This window comes from Bos javanicus, chromosome 16 (assembly GCF_032452875.1).
Source record: "Bos javanicus breed banteng chromosome 16, ARS-OSU_banteng_1.0, whole genome shotgun sequence".
Classification (NCBI taxonomy): Eukaryota; Metazoa; Chordata; class Mammalia; order Artiodactyla; family Bovidae; genus Bos; species Bos javanicus.
In genome coordinates this window covers 46622991-46640826 of record NC_083883.1, presented here as the reverse complement: position 1 = coordinate 46640826, position 17836 = coordinate 46622991, and the positions used below count along the sequence as shown (strand labels likewise).

The 17836-nt window shown below is 52.7% G+C and overlaps 1 protein-coding gene and 1 long non-coding RNA gene across 5 annotated transcripts in view; one reads left to right on the top strand and one right to left on the bottom strand.

The window, feature by feature from the left end:
• The window catches only part of CAMTA1 (calmodulin binding transcription activator 1), a 992196-nt gene that overhangs the window by 706991 nt on the left and 267369 nt on the right, over positions 1 to 17836 (top strand). For 3 of the 4 annotated variants that reach the window (XM_061382858.1, XM_061382860.1, XM_061382857.1), the window contains one exon: positions 5929 to 6000. The exons of the other annotated variant lie outside the window; for it this stretch is intronic. In XM_061382858.1, coding sequence (XP_061238842.1) covers positions 5929 to 6000 — 72 coding nt within the window. The remainder of the gene's footprint in view (positions 1 to 5928; positions 6001 to 17836) is intronic. 4 annotated transcript variants of the gene reach the window in all.
• Positions 12342 to 14122, bottom strand: LOC133227849 (uncharacterized). The gene is made up of 2 exons (XR_009729975.1): positions 13913 to 14122; positions 12342 to 13476 (listed from the first exon to the last, which is right to left on the bottom strand). It is a non-coding gene; the product is annotated as an uncharacterized LOC133227849 (long non-coding RNA).

The window sequence follows — 17836 nt, the reverse complement described above, 5'->3', positions numbered from 1 at the left end:
TCTTTGACATTGCCTTTCTTTGGGATTGAAATGAAAATTGACCTTTTTTAGGTTTCCATCATGGTTATCTGGGTCATTAAGACCTTTTTTGTGTGTGTTTCTTCTGTGTATTCTTGCCATCTCTTCTTAATCTCTTCTGCTTCTGTTAGGTCCTTACTGTTTCTGTCATTTATCATGCCCATCTTTGCATGAATGGGATATCTCTAGTTTTGATATCTCTAGTTTTCTTGAAGACATCTCATATCTTTTCAGTTCTATTGTTTTCCTCTATTTCTTTGCATTGTTCATTTAAGCAGGCTTCTTATCTCTCCTTACTATTCTCTGGAACTCTGCATTCAGTTGAGTTTATCTTTTCCTTTCTCCCTTGTCTTTCACGTATCTTCTTTCCTCAGCTATTTGTAGAACCTCCCCAAACAACCACTTTGCCTTCTTGCATTTCTTTTTCTTTGGTATGGTTTTGGTCACTGCCTCCTGTACAATAGATAGATTGCATCCATAGATATTTGGGCACTCTACCAGGTCTAATCCCTTGAATCTGCTCATCATCTCCACTGTATAATCATAGGGATTTTATTTAGGTCATACCTGAATGGCCTAGTAGTTTTCCCTACTTTCTTCAATATAAGCCTGAATTTTGCAATACTAAGCTGATGATCTGAGGCACAGTCAGCTCCAGGTCTTGTTTTTGCTGACTGTATAGAGCTCCGTCTTCAGCTGCAAAAAAACAATCAATTTGATTTCAGTATTGATCATCTGGTGATGCCCATGTGTAGAGTCATCTCTTGGGTTGTTGGAAAGGGTGTTTGCTATGACCAAGGCGTTCTCTTGACAAAATTCTGTTAGCCTTTGCACTGCTTCATTTTGTACTCTAAGGCCAAATTTGCCCATTATTCCAGGTATCTCTTGACTTCCTACTTTTGCATCCCAATCCCCTATAATGAAGAGGACATCTTTTTTGGGGTTAATTCTAGAAGGTCTCGTAGGTCTTCATAGAATTGGTCAACTTTAGCTTTTTTGGCGTCAGTGGTTGGGGCATAGAGTTGGATTACTCTGATGTTAAAGAGTGCTCTTTACATTTTTTTTTAATGGTTAGGAAAAAATCCAAAGAAGAATGATATTCATGACAGGTGAAAATTATGCAAAATTCAAATTCCAGTGTCCATAAATAAAGTTTGGGGACACATTCATTACCTGTCGTCTAAACTGCTTTTGCCCCCTCCAGAATATAGCTGAGCAGCAATAGCGGAGACCACCTGACTCACAAGGCTGAGGATATCTACTTCTGGCCCTTTGCAGAAAGTCTGCCAATCCCTGTGATAGGGGAGCTGCTGATGGGAACATTGGATGGCAGAGGGGGTGTCTAATACCCTGAGGCACAGCCCACATCCCATGCTGCCCCCTGCCTCCAGAGGGGTCATTTCCAGGGATTCCTGCCACTGACTGCATCAGGAGAGTCTCTGTGGAGGAGGGAGGATCTGAGATCGACTCAGGAGGGTGGAGTTTGCACAGGAGAGGATGGAGCCCACCCTGGGGTGTGGGATTGTACAAGTGAACATGTGGAAGTGGGAAGCACTGGGTCGGCTTGCTAACAGCGAGTCAACCGTTTTCTAGAGCAGAAGCCAAGAGTGGCAGAAACCATGGGGGGTGGGAGGGGCTGAGCTCCTGTTGGAGAGAAACAGTTGGAGACAGAGACGGAGAAGCAGCCTTTGACAGCTGGACGGGAAGGGGGCCCATCCTCCAGTCTCCATGCCCACCAATAAACATCTCACCACCTGAGACATTCCCTTCTTGGTCCACTGGGGCCACTGGATTATCGAGCCCTGATGGACCGTCTGGCACCTGGGGGACCCCTGGCAGCTGAATCTGTTAGGGAAAAAAATCCCTTTGAGGAGATTTGAGGATGACATTGCCTTCAGAAACATCACTTTCCAAAACATATATTTCAAAGTGAAGGGAGTTCTTGTCTGCTATTGGTTTCCCCTGTAATTGTATCTTTCTTCTTTATTTAAGAAAAAAAAAGAAAAAACAGCCTATAGTGTCACACAAGCAATTTTGAATATTTAAGAAAAAAACTCTTCCTTGCTCAACTGTCATTTGAAAGGGAAGCTGTCATACCTTAATTTTTCGACTATAACTAATTTGAGCGTTACTTTCATCTAAAGGGCGATGTTCGCCTGCATTTCCTATAAATAGCTAGTTGTTTTCTCTTGTTCTTTCCTTGTTTTATGTGATGCACATAAACAAGGGGCCCAGTGTGTCCTTTCCTGCAAACACCCCACACGCGGGTGCACCCATCCCTTGCGCTCACACATACACACACACATAGACACGCACACTCAGCAGCACCCGCCAGCCCCAGATGGAACTCCCCGCCTCCATCATGTCACAGCCCCCAGATGCAAACCTCAACCCAGGGACCACCCCCAGGGGACGCCCAGAGCCTGATCAAAAAGCACCAGAAGCTGGTACTACACAGATGACTACAGAAAAACGCGATGGCTTTTTTGATTAGTGGTTAAAGGAATGGATTTGATATGCTGTGTGCAATTAATCCATGATTGGCTCGAGGATAACTCTGTCATGCGGACTGAAAACGGGCAGGAAGGCTGCAGCGTGAAGATGATGGTGACCATGAGAACTGGCCAGGGAGCCTGGACCAGGATGGGGCCGTGGGTTGTTTGGAGTTGTGAGGTATATAGGCACGCAGTGAGGTGGCCTGGCATGGCACATACCCACTGGTCAGAGAATCTGTGAATTCAAGTCTTGTCTGCTCCACCTACCTGAGCCAGCAGGCACAGCTCTGTGCTGCTGAAACCAGCCTGAGTGGATGGACCCCACTCCTGGGCATTCCACACCATTCCTATGCTGAGGACATGGAGATTCCTACTGCCAGCCCAGATCCAGAGCTCGGCAACCTTCCGCTTTCTGTGTGTCTTCTCTTGGGGGTCTTACGAACTCCTCAGAATCTCCAGTAGAAATGTGAAATCAGCCCTCACAGCTTCCCAGGAGACAGAGAGAGGAAGGTGCCCACTTTGCAGCCGGGCTGGAGGAGAGCCCTCCCAGAAGGCAGACGGCAGGTCTCCCCCCATGAGCAGGATGCCTTGCTCTGAAATCCATCCCTACTGGCCCTAGTTCACTAAGACCAGGCACTGGAAGCCTCCCTCCAGACAGCTATCCAACACTTGTCAGTTTTCCTTGAAACTGAAGCTTAGCCCCCCTCCCTTTTTAAATAGTATTTATTTGGGTGCACCAAGTCTTAGTTGCAACACGTGAGGTCTTGCAGGTGTGGCATGCAGAATCTAGTTCTCTGACCAGGGGTCGAACCCGGGCCCCCCTGCATTGTGAACTCAGAGTCTTAACCACTGGACTGCCAGGGAAGTCCTCACAAGCAGAAATTAAACATGTATTGTCTCTGGGTCTTGCCCTGCACCAGGCTGTTGAGACCAGTGCTCTGAGGGTACTGTTTGGGGGAATTTTGGGCCACCTTCATTGAAAGGTCCTGCCTGCCAGGAGCTCCCTTCCAGGAGGTACAGATAGATAAGTCAGCTATGGACTGACTGGTGTGCTAGGCAGGGAAACACTGTCCGGCAGGACTGTCTGATGCCTTCAGGCTTCTTGAGTCCTTGGGCCTCCCTGGGGAGCTTCCTCCCTCGATGCCATTTGACGCAGCTGCTCTTGTCCAGGGTGCCTCTCTCCCACCTTTCTAAGATCGTGCATCTCATCTGTGGAGACCAGAGATATCAGATCACCAGGGTGGTTGGAGTAACATCTAAAAATAGACTAGCTAGGTTCTGAGTGAGGCCCCAAGGGTTCTTCTGATTAAAATGCATGAGCCTTGATGTAGAAACGGCAATTTTTCTTTTTAACATCACTCTGTTTATTGGATGGTTCTGGATGGTTCAGGATAGGGGAGAGTGCCCAAGAGGAGGGTGCTGGGATATCTGGGGAGAGGGGCCGTGGTCTCCTTAGAGGGAAACACAGTAGGTGTTTGGTAAACTCTCGGTAGTTACCTAGCACTTGGTGCAAGGATGCTGCAGACCAACCCAGACAGAATGCAGTTAATGGAGGGGCAGATGGTGCTGCAAATGGCCATGTTCTTTTCAAGTTCAAAGAAAAGCGGTGGAAAGAGAAAGAGACAGGTGAAGAGGGGCAGTCGTTGCAAACTCTCGAGAGGATGAACAGTGCAAAAAGAGGCTTTCATTTCAAAGAGAGGGAGAGACTTCTCCCAACAGTTTATGTCTCCCTCCATCCGGCTCATGGCCTGACTGAAAGCAATGAAACTGCCCACAAGGACACGCAGCATCCAAATGAAGGGGCTGGTGTAAGCTGCAGGTGGCTTGCTCCTCCACAGCAACCAAACGCTCATAGGAACTGTCCAGACATGAGGCTCCTTTGGCAGGAAGGAATGAGCTATCAAAAAAATAGTTTTGTTCGGTTTTTTTTTTTTTTTTAAGAAAGAAACACAGTTTATTGAAAACCAGAAAAGTCAGAAAAGAATATTGCCTTCTTAATAATAAATACACATTTTGTGGGCAAGAATTGCAAGGGAATCGTTTAAATTAATTTCCGCTTTGTTTGTTTGGTTTGTACAGGGCTTAAGTCCCAGCTGACAGCAATCTGTAAAAGTTCTAACATATTGAAAATCTGATTTTCTTGCAGCCAGAGTCCCGTAGTCCAAAATGATTTCTCTTTCAGCTCTGCTAATCAGACAGGCAGGGCTCAAATGGACTCGTAGTTGAACCAAATTGCACTTGGTCTTTTTGAGGGTGTGAAAAATAACTGATGAAAGCTGTAAACGCAGAGCTGCTGGCCATCACTCTCTGCAGAGTTGGTGTGGGTGTTGGGGGACTTCGGTGAGAGGGGAGGGGAACACCTTCCTGTCCTCCGTCCTCTGAGGCTCTGTGGCCTGCCTTCTCTTTCTGCCCCTTCTGGAACCTGTGCTATGGGAAGCTAGGGGAACTCCAAAGAAAATAGAAGAAGTTCATTCTAATTTGGAATTGGAGGCTCCAAAAGAGAAGAACAATTTCCTCCCGCTCAGACTCTGAGAGTTCAATTTCAGGAGGGATCTGACTGTTCTCATTAGCTCCTTTTTTCTCACCCCTACTGACAGGCAGGCCCCCACAGCACCCAGGACATAATGTGCTGCCCTGACTTGTGTCCCTCCTTCAGTCCCGGTCAGCTCACCTGGGTCTGAGAGACAAGCCCCATGAGAGCTGTCCCTCCTCATGTCCCCTCTCTTTGCTGTCCCTGAACTTGAATCCTCACCCACCTTCTCCATCCTGGCTCAAACTGTTTTCTCAAACCAGATCCATCTGCAAAAGATGCAGGTTGATACTTGTAACAAGCACAAGTATGAATAGAAAACTAAATAAAAACCAGAAAGTGGGGGCTGTACGCAAGAGGTCTCAGGCTCTAGGGGTTAGTCTGAGGGAATGCTGCCTCTCCCCAGCCCCCCAGCCTTCAAGTTCCTCCCAGCCAGGGCCTCCAGGGAGGACTCTCCTTGGCCAGGAAAGGTCTGGAATGTGTGTCTGTTCAGTCCCTCCCCGAACACCAAAGGGTCTTAACCCAGACTCTCTGCATGAGCACCAGGGTAACTCCCAGGGTAACTGCCCTAAAGTGATGGGCATAATGTACACCTATGCGCATTCTCCTGGCCCCTGCCTTGTCTGGGTTCTCACGTGTCCCCATGGCCCCATAAGGGTGAGCACCCCAGCTGTCCATCCTTGTTTGCCCACTGGGGTGTCCCAACTATGCTTCTTAGGTGTACCCCAGACCTTAGCCTTGGTCGTAGAGCCAGACGTGGAGGCACCCACCCCTCGGTCTCCCTGGGGTGGTGGCAGTGTGCGTGTCCCTTTCTTGCTCCTTCTCTGTTCTCTGTTCCTCCTTTCCCTCTTTCCAACTGAATTCTCGTTTTTCCTCTCTCCCTAGTGCTTGTACGGCTGCTATGTCCATTCCTCCATCATCCCCACCTTCCACCGGAGGTGCTACTGGCTCCTTCAGGTAGGTGGCTGGGACTGGATTCTTCTTCCATCTCTGGTACTGGGGAAGGGTCTGCGGAGGGGGCTGAGTCGGGCGGGGCTCCTGTGTGCGGCGGCCTCGGGCCCAGGCGCCCTGGTCAGCTTTCCTTTGGGATGTTGACATGTGGCACTGAGGCCAGCTGTGCAATTGGCCCAGTGCAATGTCAGGTACCAGGAAAAGGAGAAACTGGCAGGGAGAGTCCTTGCCTGCCTCGTGAGGATAAAGTCCCGCCAGGTGCTTCCAGGGTACCTCAGTTTCCTTCAAATGAGGACAGGGAAGGCTGGGCACTGTGCCCCTGACTGAGAAAAGCCTTTTGGCTGAAAATCACATGTTTGTTTTCTCACGTGGGTTCATTGTCGTCGGCACATGTGTAAAATTGGCTTCCAGAGTCACACCTTTGGCTGTCGGATTGATTGGGACAGTTGTTGGCAGAGCAGGAGCCCCTGGCTCTCGGGGAAGGGGCTCTGTAATCGATCTGTGATGTCTGCTGTGGAGCAATGTGGAGAGGGGAGTGGAGGAGCCATCCGGAAGCTCCAATCGAAGCCTGGCTCCTGGATCCTCTGTCCATGGTGCTGATGCACAGCCCTGAGGCCACCCAGCCTCTGGCCAGTTGATTGTGTTGATGATCTTGCCTAGTAGAAGGTGTTGCTGTGTGAGTGGGAGGGTCTGAGGGATCCACCCAGTCAGCCTGAACCTGGGTCCTTTCCAAACCCTGTCCTGTGATTTTCAGCTGCTCTCTGTAGAACCCATTCCTTGGGGGGCCTTGTCTGCATCACTGCAACTTCTTGCTACTGCCTCTGCCCAGGAATTGCTGCCTCTGGCCTTTCCCTCCATAGGTCTTACTTTCTGTATCCACTTTGGTTCAAGTTAGTCTGGGTCCCAGCGGTTTGGGGATCTCCTCGACCTGGAGGATGCACTTGGAAGGGGTCCAGCAGATGGGAAAGCAAGCCCCCCACTGCTCATGGCACATGTTCTGAGACAAGAGAGTTGCACACGCCATGGAGTGCAGAAGGGCAGCTAGTTCCAGGGAAGGCAGCCTGGAAGATGTCTTCTAGGCACAGAGCAGCCTCAGCGTCCACACCTAGACCCAGCCTCTGCCCATGAGATCTGCCTTACTTCCACAAATCAAGCCCCTTGCCTTCAAACACTTCTGTTCTCTTTAGTCCCCAGAAATAACTGTCTGTGGTTCAATACGTTCATTAATGGGTAGCACCTGAGGCTGTCCAAGGAAGGAGGTGCTAATTTGCAGACACAACTTCCTCGACACCTTGACCAGGGTCAGCTTCCCGGGGTCTGTCCCCCTTGGAGGTTGGCATAGTAACACCTGCCTCTCTAATTGCTCAGCCCTCTGTCCTTGTGAAAGGGACCTTCAATGTGGGGTGATCCTTTCCAGGTCTTGTAACTAAGAATGGACCCAAGGCATTTCTCCATCTTGCAAAGGGTCTTCTATGCAGCTTCAGGGGTGGGGTGGGGGTTCCTCCTTGAGAGCAGAGATCTGGTGGAGTTGAAATGTGTTTTGTCCCCAGGGTTGCACTATGGTTGCCAGAGAATCACTCTCATCCCAAGCAGCCTTGTGATCTCATTCCTGGGTCTCCAATGCCCCAGGTCCCGTGTTGGTGTTTTCCACTTTCAGGCCCCATCAGAGTACCTCTTTCCTCTGTCTGGCCTGACCACTGACCTCCTATTAGCGCAGCATCCCTGGAGCCAACTTCCTACCAGCCAGTCCATCTGGCAGCCCCAGCTGTCTGCTCTCCCAGGCTGCTCCCTCTCCTCCAGCCCCTTCTCTTGCACCCCTGTCTCCATTCCCTCAGGCTTTGATGGCTTTTAAATTTTGGTGGATCTCCTTCCCTCTCCTTCCGTGATCTCAGACATCTCCAGGCAGCCGTGAAGTCTGAGCCAATTGCTTCCCAAATCGGATTCTAGTCACTCAGGCCCCTGGAGTGGGCTCACTGTTAGACTGGGCTGCCCTCGCCTTTCTCATGGGGCCACAAAAGAAGTAGGAGGGATCCTGCTCCTCTGTCTCAGCCCTCCCCTCCCTGGCACTCTGGTCCTGGCCACTGTGTGCTGGTAATGTACCTGGGGTTACCCACATGCCTCTGGGCTTTGCTACCTTTCAGCTTCTTCCGGGGAACCCGAGTCTCCCCAAAGGCCAGGATCACATGATCTGGTTTCTCCAGGGCTGATCTGAGCCTTTCTCTCCTGGTCCCTGGGGGATTGTCTCTTCACCTTCTCCTCTGTGTCCTCAAACATCGTTCTTGTTTCTGTGAGCAGGTGACAAAGTGAGGATGTACATGGATGTGGTAAGGGGCTCCTGTGCCCGGTCTGTCCCAGGTGGGAGGAGGTTAAGGAGCAAAAACCAAAGCAATAGGCACAGTGCCGCACCTGCGTGAAGCCCCAGAGCGAGTGTGGCAGTTGCCCAGCTCAGGGCAGTTGTTCTGATGCTAATTACACCACCAGGATAATGATGCGTGGCCAGGTTTAATTTCTCTGCTATTAAATAGGAAAGAAGCCATGAGACACTGGCTCAGATGGAAATCGGCCCAAGTTTGCCTCTGACACCAATTACCAAGAAAAAGGCTTGGGTGGGAGTGAAGGTGTCAGGGCACTGACGGGATGAGAGCTGAGAAAGGAGGAGCTTGGTGCCAACACGGCAACAAAGAAGTCAGTGGGTCTCTTAGAGGACCCGTGACATGCTGCTGGCCAAGGGAGCAATGAGCAGCCATGCCCCTCAAGCCCCACTGCCCAGGTGAGCAGGCTGGCTGGGGTGGGGGCCCCCATGAAAAGAAGTGGGCTTGGAGGACAAGGAAGGAGGGAAAGAGGGCTTCTGGATAAAGGAGAGTTTCCTTTGGGAGCAGCCCTACCCATCCAGCAGCTGCCGTGCTGCCTGAGTGGCCGTCTCCTGCCAGGCAGCCTCTGCGAGCTCACTACCACCTCTGAGAGCCTCAAAGTGACATGGCTAATTCCAAGGCCTCTCAGCACTATGGGGACCCCACCCACACAGGCCTGGTTTTCCTCTCCAGCCAGACTGTCATCTTCCTCCTCCATCTGCCCCAAGTGCCCAGCACAGATCAAGAGGGGCCAGCATGTTCCCCCTGTTACCACGCTCTGCTGCCAGGACCAGGGAGGGCCAGCATGTCAGAGCCTGCACGGAGGTGGCTGCCCCAGCTGGAAGCGGAGGGCCGGGGAGCAGGAGGAGTGAGGGAAGGACAGGACTCGATGCAGCACTGTTTCCCTGTGACCTGGCTTCAGGGAGGGTGTGACACCCCCCTCTCTCTCTCCATTGCGGATAAATATTTTATGAGGATGTGAGTCGACAGACACAGGAACCAGAGTCCTCCCCTGGAGTGGAGGGCGCGTAAGGTCATTGCCGTGCTCTGTGGGCACTACATGGTCACCTTCATGGGCAGCATCTCGAGACCCCCAGAGGACCCAAGCTCAGTCCACTTCTCCAGGGCCTTTTGGGGGTTTGCCCTGGGACCTAGAGAAGCCCCTGCACCCGGCTGGCCCCACCTGCGCTCCTCATATCACCAGCACCTCTGAGGGCTCCATGTGTCCCAGCTGGCGAGGCCCTCATAGGCTGCCCCAAGCTCAGCCACCGCATTTCCTAGATAGATGCTGAGGCTCAGAGAGATCAAGGTGAGACCCAGGGTCACCCAGCTGGTCAGCGATGGAGCCAGGCTAGGATCAGGCTTCCCCATTCCTCCTTGCTCTGCCTCCCGCGGCCTTGAACATGGCTATCGTTGCAGGCGCCCAGGCCTTGAGTCTTGCTGGGGCCACGGAGGTGTGGCCCCAGCTGCTGGCTGGGCCAGACAGCAAGGGGCGTCAACCACCATCTCTGCCACTGTGGTCTCTCCTGTTTGGGAATCTTCCAGTGCTTAGGCTCCGGCCTCCCTGCCTCCTCCTGTGTCCTCCTCCTGGGTCCCACATGCCCCCTTCTGTGCTCTCCTCCCCCTGCCTGCTCCCCCAGGAGGCCAGGCCCCCACTCCAGGCCAGACTTGCCAGCAGATTCTGTATGGCTCATTTGGAAACTATTTCTGCTTCTAATGAGTGTTTTTCTTTTTGCCCTTGTCCTCTAAAACGCTTAATGAATGTTTTCCGTGCTCAAGTGAAGCAGGGGGTGTGTCCCTGTGTGTCTGCCACCGCCGTTCATTCGGTGCTGTGTGGCTGTCGAGACCAGCTCACCGGGGCGGAGGCAGCGGGGACTGCTCCCTGGCCACGTTGGCAGCTCACACCAAGGCCTGCAGGACCCTGGGTGCTGCTGGGCAAATACAAGAACCCTGGGGTTTGGGGGGAACCTTGGGACCGTGGGCTCCTGGACCCCTGAGAATGGCAGGTATTTGGATTCCCAGTTCTAGGAATATGGGTTGTGAGCAGGAGCGGGGTTCTAGCTTTGCCCTGACAATGCTAAACATGGGAATCGGGCACCACACAGCCAGGCCCCTGGAGACCAACTTCCCACCAGGCAGTGCACCTGACCCCCACCACCAGCCTCCTGTCTTCCAGGAGACCAGCTCTAGGGCACCCATCTCTGTCTCCCTGGAGTACCATTGTCATCCTTCTTATTGGGAGGCGCTAAAAACAGCTTTTTTTAACTTTTTATTTTGCATTGTTGTTATCCAGTAGCTAAGTCATGTCTGACTCTTTGCAACCCCTTGGATTTAAGCACACCAGGCTTCCCTGTCCTTCCCCATCTCACACTCATGTTCATTGAGTCAGTGATGCCATCCAACCATCTCATCCTCTGTCACCCCCTTCTCCTTCTGCTCTCAATCTTTCCCAGCATCAGGGTCTTTTCCAGGGAGTCAGCTCTTCACATCAGGTAGCCAGAGTACTGGGGTATAGCCAATTAACAATGTTGTGATAGTTTCAGGTGGACAGCGAAGGACCTCAGCCACACATATACATGTACCCATTCTCCCCCAAACTCCCCTCCCATCCAGGCTGCCACATAACACAGCAGAGTTCCCTGTGCCATACAGTAGGTTCTTGTTGGTTACCCATTTTAAATATAACAATGTGGACGTGTCAATCCCAAACTCCCTTCCCCCATTCTTCCCCCCACCCCCAGCAACCATGAGTTCAGTTCTCTAAGTCTGTGAGCAGAGACAGCTTTGAGCACCTGGTCCCAGGTCATGCAGCCAGGGAAGGGGGTACCTGCCTTCATCCCCAACTTTGCTGCTTCCTGTCTGACCTTGAGCTTTGCCACCCCAGCCACCACAGAAACAGTGGGTGCAGAGTCATCACAGAGGAGTGCAGTGGTGATAGAGGTGAAGCCAGCTCACCGAGGGGGCTCACTGCTGGCTGCCCTGGCCCCCGAGCCCTCCCCACCGCTGGAAAGGAGGGAAGCCCCACCACAGGACTGACTGCCTTCCAGGATGGGGGAGGCCCCCATTCTTGCTCGAGCCCAGGGTCCCTGAAAAATGCCCATGAGAACCACTTCCCCACCTGCCTGGCAAGACCTAGGGGGTCGAACTGAAGCTCTGAGTCCCTTTGTTGGATTGTGAGCCCCCTGTTGGCCTTTCCCCCTCAGCGTGGTCAATTTCCATCCACCCCATCCTGATAGCAGAACTGTGAAGGAACCAGAGCAGGGAGCCTGTGAGGAGGGCATCCCTTCTGCCAGGAGGAGGGGACTCCCAAGGCAGCTGCTGGCAAGGGGCGGGGGCAGTGGCCTGTGGCCTCCCAGGTGAACCAGATCTCTGAAGCTTCACAGGTGGTCAGGCAGGGCCCCAGAGAAGGCCCTCTGCTCACAGCACGGGATACAGGCCTGGACCCCAGCATGTCCCGAGGGAGCCCTGCCTTCCTTTAGAGGGACCCTTCCCACCTCATGTGGCTCTCACCAGAGCCCCTAGGGCCTCTTCTCCTCTGAACAAGGCCTTCGGGCCCCCAAGGGCATCTGGGCAGCCCTGCAAGCACCGCCCGTGGGCAGGGGGAGCAGGCTGTGGGCCCCGGCCTCCCCTCCCAGCCTGGGACTGGGGCACCTTGTGAGGCCAGAGCTGTGTCCCGACACCACACCCCTGGGGCCTCAGGGCGTAGCTCTGTCCATCGGCACAGACCTGACTGTGGATGTGAGGGCCTCTCTCTGAGCCCACTGCCTCCGGCTCCTCAGGAAGGGTCTTCCAATCTCATCGCTTCCCTGAAGTGGCAAAGCTGGGGTGAGGTGAGGTGGGGGGTGTCAAGCAGGGGGACATGCAGTATGTGCCCCCTGGTCACCTGTGTGTGGCCCAGAGGTCGCCCTTTTAGTGCCTGCCCAGAGCACTGAGTGGACAGAGGTTTGGGATGGTGTTCATTTGAACCCCTTAATATAGTGGAATGGGGTCATTAGCTCCTTGAGGCCAGCCAGTTTATCTCATTTCTCTGAATCCCGGTTTCCTCATCAGTAAAATGGGACTGAGGATGGTGTGGACTGCTCAGGGCTGTTGTAAGAATTCCCTATAAATGAAACACAGAACACATGAAAAGGGAGCCCAGCTCCTGGCCCACAGCAAGCGCCCCATGGATCACGGACAATTCAACCCCATCAGCTCCAGGTTAGATCTCCACAGGGCATCCTGATGCACCTGGGAAGCTTTGTGACCCCACCTCCCACCACCTCTTCATCTCTCATGGTACATCCACACCCCCCACCAAAGCGGGGCGGATCAGGACAAGCAGGCCAGGGCACCTCTCCTCCTTCCCTCCGCTTACTCTGCAGCGACAGCATTGTCACGGTTATAAAAAAGGGACAGCATTGTCCCTTCCCCTCTCCTCCCCTCAAAGTGACTTGAACTCCATCTGGCAAATGATCAGCTCTTCTGCAACCCAAGTGCCTCTCCCCTCCCCCCATCTTTATCCTCAGTCTGTTTGGAAGCATGGCCCCTCCTTGGACCAGGCCCTGCAGCCCTGAGGGTGGCCCTGCAGGTGAGCTGGGTCACCAGACGAGACCAGTGGAGCAGCTGGAAGAAGGTGTTTGCACTCGCCCCACCCCCATCCCCAGGCTCATTCTAATGGGAGGATGTCTCCACGCGAGATGAGCTGGGCTCCACCAGGAGGCTGCCCCTGAGACGTGGGAATCCATCTCTCTCCCTTTCTTCATCCTTTTTTCCTTCTTTTCTTTCCTTCTCTCTCTCTCTTTCATCTTTTTTTCTTTAATGGAAGATATTATAGCTTCATAAAACGTACTCATGGCTTCTTGCTTAGTAACTGCTTTTATGTTTCATTGGGGTGAAATTGAAGTGGTTGGGAAATAAAGCACCCAGAGCCCGCCCTACACGCAGCCCTTGAACAAGGCCTTGCGGGCTCACCGCCAAACGAGGCTTTGCTTGAGTTTAGAGAGATGGAGGCGCTGCTGGCAGGCTGACTCTGTCCCAAACGGGGCATTTTGACACATGCAGTTCAGGGAACAGAAGCAAGTTGGTCCCTGAGGGGTCCCTGGCCCCTGGCCCAGGCCGGCTGGACCCTCTCTGCTCCATCCCGCAGACCCTGCATGGAGGAAGTGGCAGCTTGGCTAGGCATAGCCCCTGTGTTGCACCCTCTGCCATAAGAGTGGACCTGGCAGATGGCATGTATGGGCTGGGCTGGGACAGAGGGTACAAGACTGAGGGGGACCATAGCCCGGGCACCTGCTGGCCCTCAGCACTTGGTGAGGCTCCAGACCTAGTTTTGGGGTTCTCACAGCTGCCGTGGGAGGAAAGTCAGGACTGGGTGAATTCACCCTGATTTTCTAAGGAAAAGAGGGTCCAGGAGAATATGGGACACCCCCAAAGACTAAGGAAAGCAGGGCTTGATCCAGGCCCCTTAAAGACACGTGGTCACAGCCTCCGGAGCTCACAGGCCACAGTGGCCGGGCCAAAGGACACGGGAGGGGCAGGGATCAAGGATGGGAAGGGAGGTAGCTCACAGTTCTGGAGCTGCTAACCTCTGAGCGTCGGTCCAGATGTCCAGAAGGACAGAAAGATCTGATGCCTCATGTAGGTCTGCACTCTTGGCCCTCCTTCCCCAACTGACTCTGAGCTCTCTCCAGTCCGCCAGGGACAGAGTAGGACAGGGGAGGGAGCTCTCAGGCCTGGAACATTTGAAATCTTCTGTGTGGAGATGTGTGAAAGGCCCTGTGGCATCAAAGTCATTTCTGAGCCTGAGTTTATGTGACCTATGAACTCTATTATGACCCTAACAGCTGGTGCTGGGAGCCTGTCAATGCAATGAGTCCAGAGAAGGGAGCATAGAGTGGGCTGGGTGATCGAGGAAGGCTTCCTGGAGGAGGAGGTGAACTCAAGGATGGAAGAACGGGGCAGGGATGTTCTTCCATGCCCTTTCTGACACACGGCAGGTCTGGGCCACAGTGTACAGCAATAAGGACATGTGGGGAACAAGATCCATGGGCTAGGCACAGGGCTGTCCAAGAAAGAGCCCTCAGGACGGGTGTCTCAGACCCTGGTGCCTATTTAAGTGACTTGGAGGCAGCGTGGGGAGAGAATGTGCCCCCCATGTCTGGTTGGACCCAGGAGAAGACAGCAGGAGAGAGGGGACCAGCCTAGCAGAGGCATTGAAAGACTTCCCAGGCTGAAATGAGACCCTTTATCCTTATCGTGATGGTTATCAGTAATAGTAACAATAGCCATCGTAAGTCAGGGCTGCCATGGCCCACCAAGCGATGGTTGTTGGCAAATTATGGAGACGGGCAAGATCTGGAAAGAAGCGCAGGGGCTGGGGGTTCTAGGACAGAGTTCCAGAAGGGGTTTGGCACTGAAGGAGAGGCGAATGGAGGCAGGAGGCAGGTGGAGCAGAGACCCTGCAGACCACGGGATAGATAATTAGACCGAAGCCTGGGCTTATAAGCCCAGGAGAGGTTTTTTACCCACGGAGACAGGAGCAGACAAGCAGTAAGTGGTGAAGGTCTTCTGTGGCGGGGAAGGCGCGCGTGGGGATGAATTGTGGTCTCAGACGGATCATCCAGGGAGCCGCTTTCGTGTTCCGGTTTCATTCTAACTAGCAGCTTCCACTTCTTTCTCCATTTAATGTGCCTTGAAGAACGTGATGAGAAGATAAGGTAGACACTAGGAATTTACGGTGCTATGCAAAAAATTGCTCAATTCCATTAAGATTTCAGGATCTTTGCCAAGGCTGTGCAGCAGAGCCGATATTATTTCCTTCTCAGACATCTTTGCTTGATTGCAATTTACGATGCCAAGGTCTCTGCCTTACCACCTAAAGCCTCCAGAGAAATATGATCGTCCCCCTGCCCAAAGCAGCCATTATCCTCGCTCGGGAAAGTCGCTGGGCATTTTCCAGAAGGTTCCCTCATCCTGGCCCCCTCCTCTGGCGTGACTAGGTGGTTGGTCTTTTCACCTGGTCACATTGCTGGGGGGGTGGGGGCAACCCAGAAAGTCCCAGTGATTGGGTCTCAGCTGCTTGATCTTCATTTTGGGAATCATAGCTGCATGTGCCCCTGGGGTTCTCTGGGGAAGCAGAATGCTCTGCCCACACCTTGTGGATGTGGAAGGAGGGGAATGCTCCTGAGCGTGGGGGAGGCCTTGAAGCTGCTGAACAGGCTTCTCATTGGCTAAATTCTGGGACCCCCCCACACCCGTGGTCCTTTCAAGCCCGAGGTTTGAAATCTGAATTCAGCTCTGCCTTCTACTAGCCACGTGACTCTGGCACGTCAATTAACCTCTGAATCTTAGGTCTTGTCTGTAAAACAGGCATAAAATACCTCCCTGGGCGGGTAGAGGGTTGCACAAGTCTTGTGTCAGTTTTGGCTGCAAGCAGGGGTGGCTGACTGATGCCTTTGCTCCATTTCCAGCCGTTTTTGCTCCAGGAGGTTGGTTGGGTGGGTGTAATTGAGGAGGGGGTCCCTTGAGAAGGTCCCATCCAGACGACCTTTCAAATGAAGAAATACTAGTCTGTCAGATGCGACCGTGTGACAGCAAACCCAGCTCCCTCTCTCACTCTGCGGTCTCTACGTGGTTAGTGAGAGGCAGCCTCCACACTGCAACCCGCCATCTGTTGCAGCCCCTCCTCCGGGACCCCCTTGGCTCCCTGACCTGCTGGGACTGACCACCATCTATTCTGGCCCATCCTGCAAACCTTCTGTCCTTCCCTTCGAGGACGGGCCTGCCCAGGCCAGACTGGGAGGCAGAGGAGGAAGGAAGCTGCCAGAGCTACAGTTCCTTAGGATGGAAATTATTAATTAGCCTTATTATCCAGACCTTGTCAGCCTCTTAATCCTTCCGTCTGCAGAGGGGTTTATGCCTCCGTGGTGTGTGTTGTCAGCTCGGCTAAGCGATTGCTTTTAATATAAAGGCAGAACAATGGGTGCTACAGTTTGGTTACTATCTGTATTTATCAAGCCAAACAATTCCTGCTCCCTTTCGACAGAGCATCCTTCAAAGACGGAGAGAAGGCAAAAGCGGCTTAATTTCCCTTCTGGATGGCTTATAATGTGGGCTTTTGTTTAATTATCCATTTCATGTAATCTTCAGCTGACATTCTGTCCTTAATATCCTAATCTTCTTTGGAGCAAAGGGGAAAGTGCCGTTTCCAAAGCAAAAGACAAAAGTTTGCCTCAAGGAAACACTTTCTATTTTGCCTCTGAAAGAACTCAAAGGGCCAAGAATGAAATTCAGATGTAATTTAATAGAGTGAAATGGCAGACGTGAGTCACTGGTGACAAGCTCCATGTGTGAACGTCAGTGCTTGCTCAGGCCTCCGGCGGCACCCAACTCGTGCAGTCGGATTGCCTGGGGGTGCTGTAGACTCTGGTCCCCCAACGTGGCATCATAGCTGCTTTTACAACCATTACTATTTCGATGGCTCCAGGATGCAAGTGAGATACATCACACACCCCAGATTCACGACAGATGGTTTTAGCTGGACAGGTATGTGGATGTACACAGGTGTGCACAGGTATACACATGTGTACACAAGTGAACACAGATGGATATAAGTGTAAACAGGTGTACACAAGTGAACCCAGGGGTGCACAGGTACAGGTGAGCACAGGTGTGAATACATGTATACAGAGGTGTGCACAAGTATACACAGGTAAACAGCTATACCCAGGTGAACACATATGTGCACAGGTGAATACAAGTGGGCAGAGATGAACACACGTACGCAAAGACATCAGTGTTCCTCTCACCTCCCCTCTTCGTTCTCCTCCTGCTTTCTTCCCAGGCAGAGGTTCTGGGGGTCCTGAAGAAGACTTACTGCCATCACCCCCAACCCGCAGATGCACAGGGCTTCCTGGGAGCTCTTACCTCTCCTTTCTGGACACACCAGAGTCCTCCTCAGTTACATGTCTGCTTGTCATCATTTTTTGCCCACCCGCATTCTTTCCTCCTCCGGCTCTCCTTCTCCTCTGCGCAGGGCTGTCTCGAGCTCACCTGTGACCTCCGCATTGCAGAACACAAAGGTCACCTCACTCCATCCTCATTTCTCCTGACCTCTAGCAACACTTATGAGGTTGGCCATTCCCTCTTTCTGGAATGTTCTCTTCTACTGCTGGCTACCTCCCACACTGCTGGTTCTTTGCAGACCCCACATCTTTTCCTCAAGCCCTAGATCTTGGAATGTCCCTGAGCTTCCTCTGCCTTCCATTCTGTGTCTACACCATCTCCTTGGATCCTCTCACCTGGGTCCACAGCTTCACGTACCAGTTTTACGCTAATGATCCCACGTTTATACCTGTACCCTGATCTCGCCAGCCAGCACCTTACTGTTAATCCAGCCTTCTCTGTACTGTCCCCTCCCAAAATGTTATAAACCCAGCCCTCACCCCTACAGAGTCACCCACACCTTGCTGGGCCCTGTAGAGCCCCCATCTTGGGTCCTCCCCTCTCTG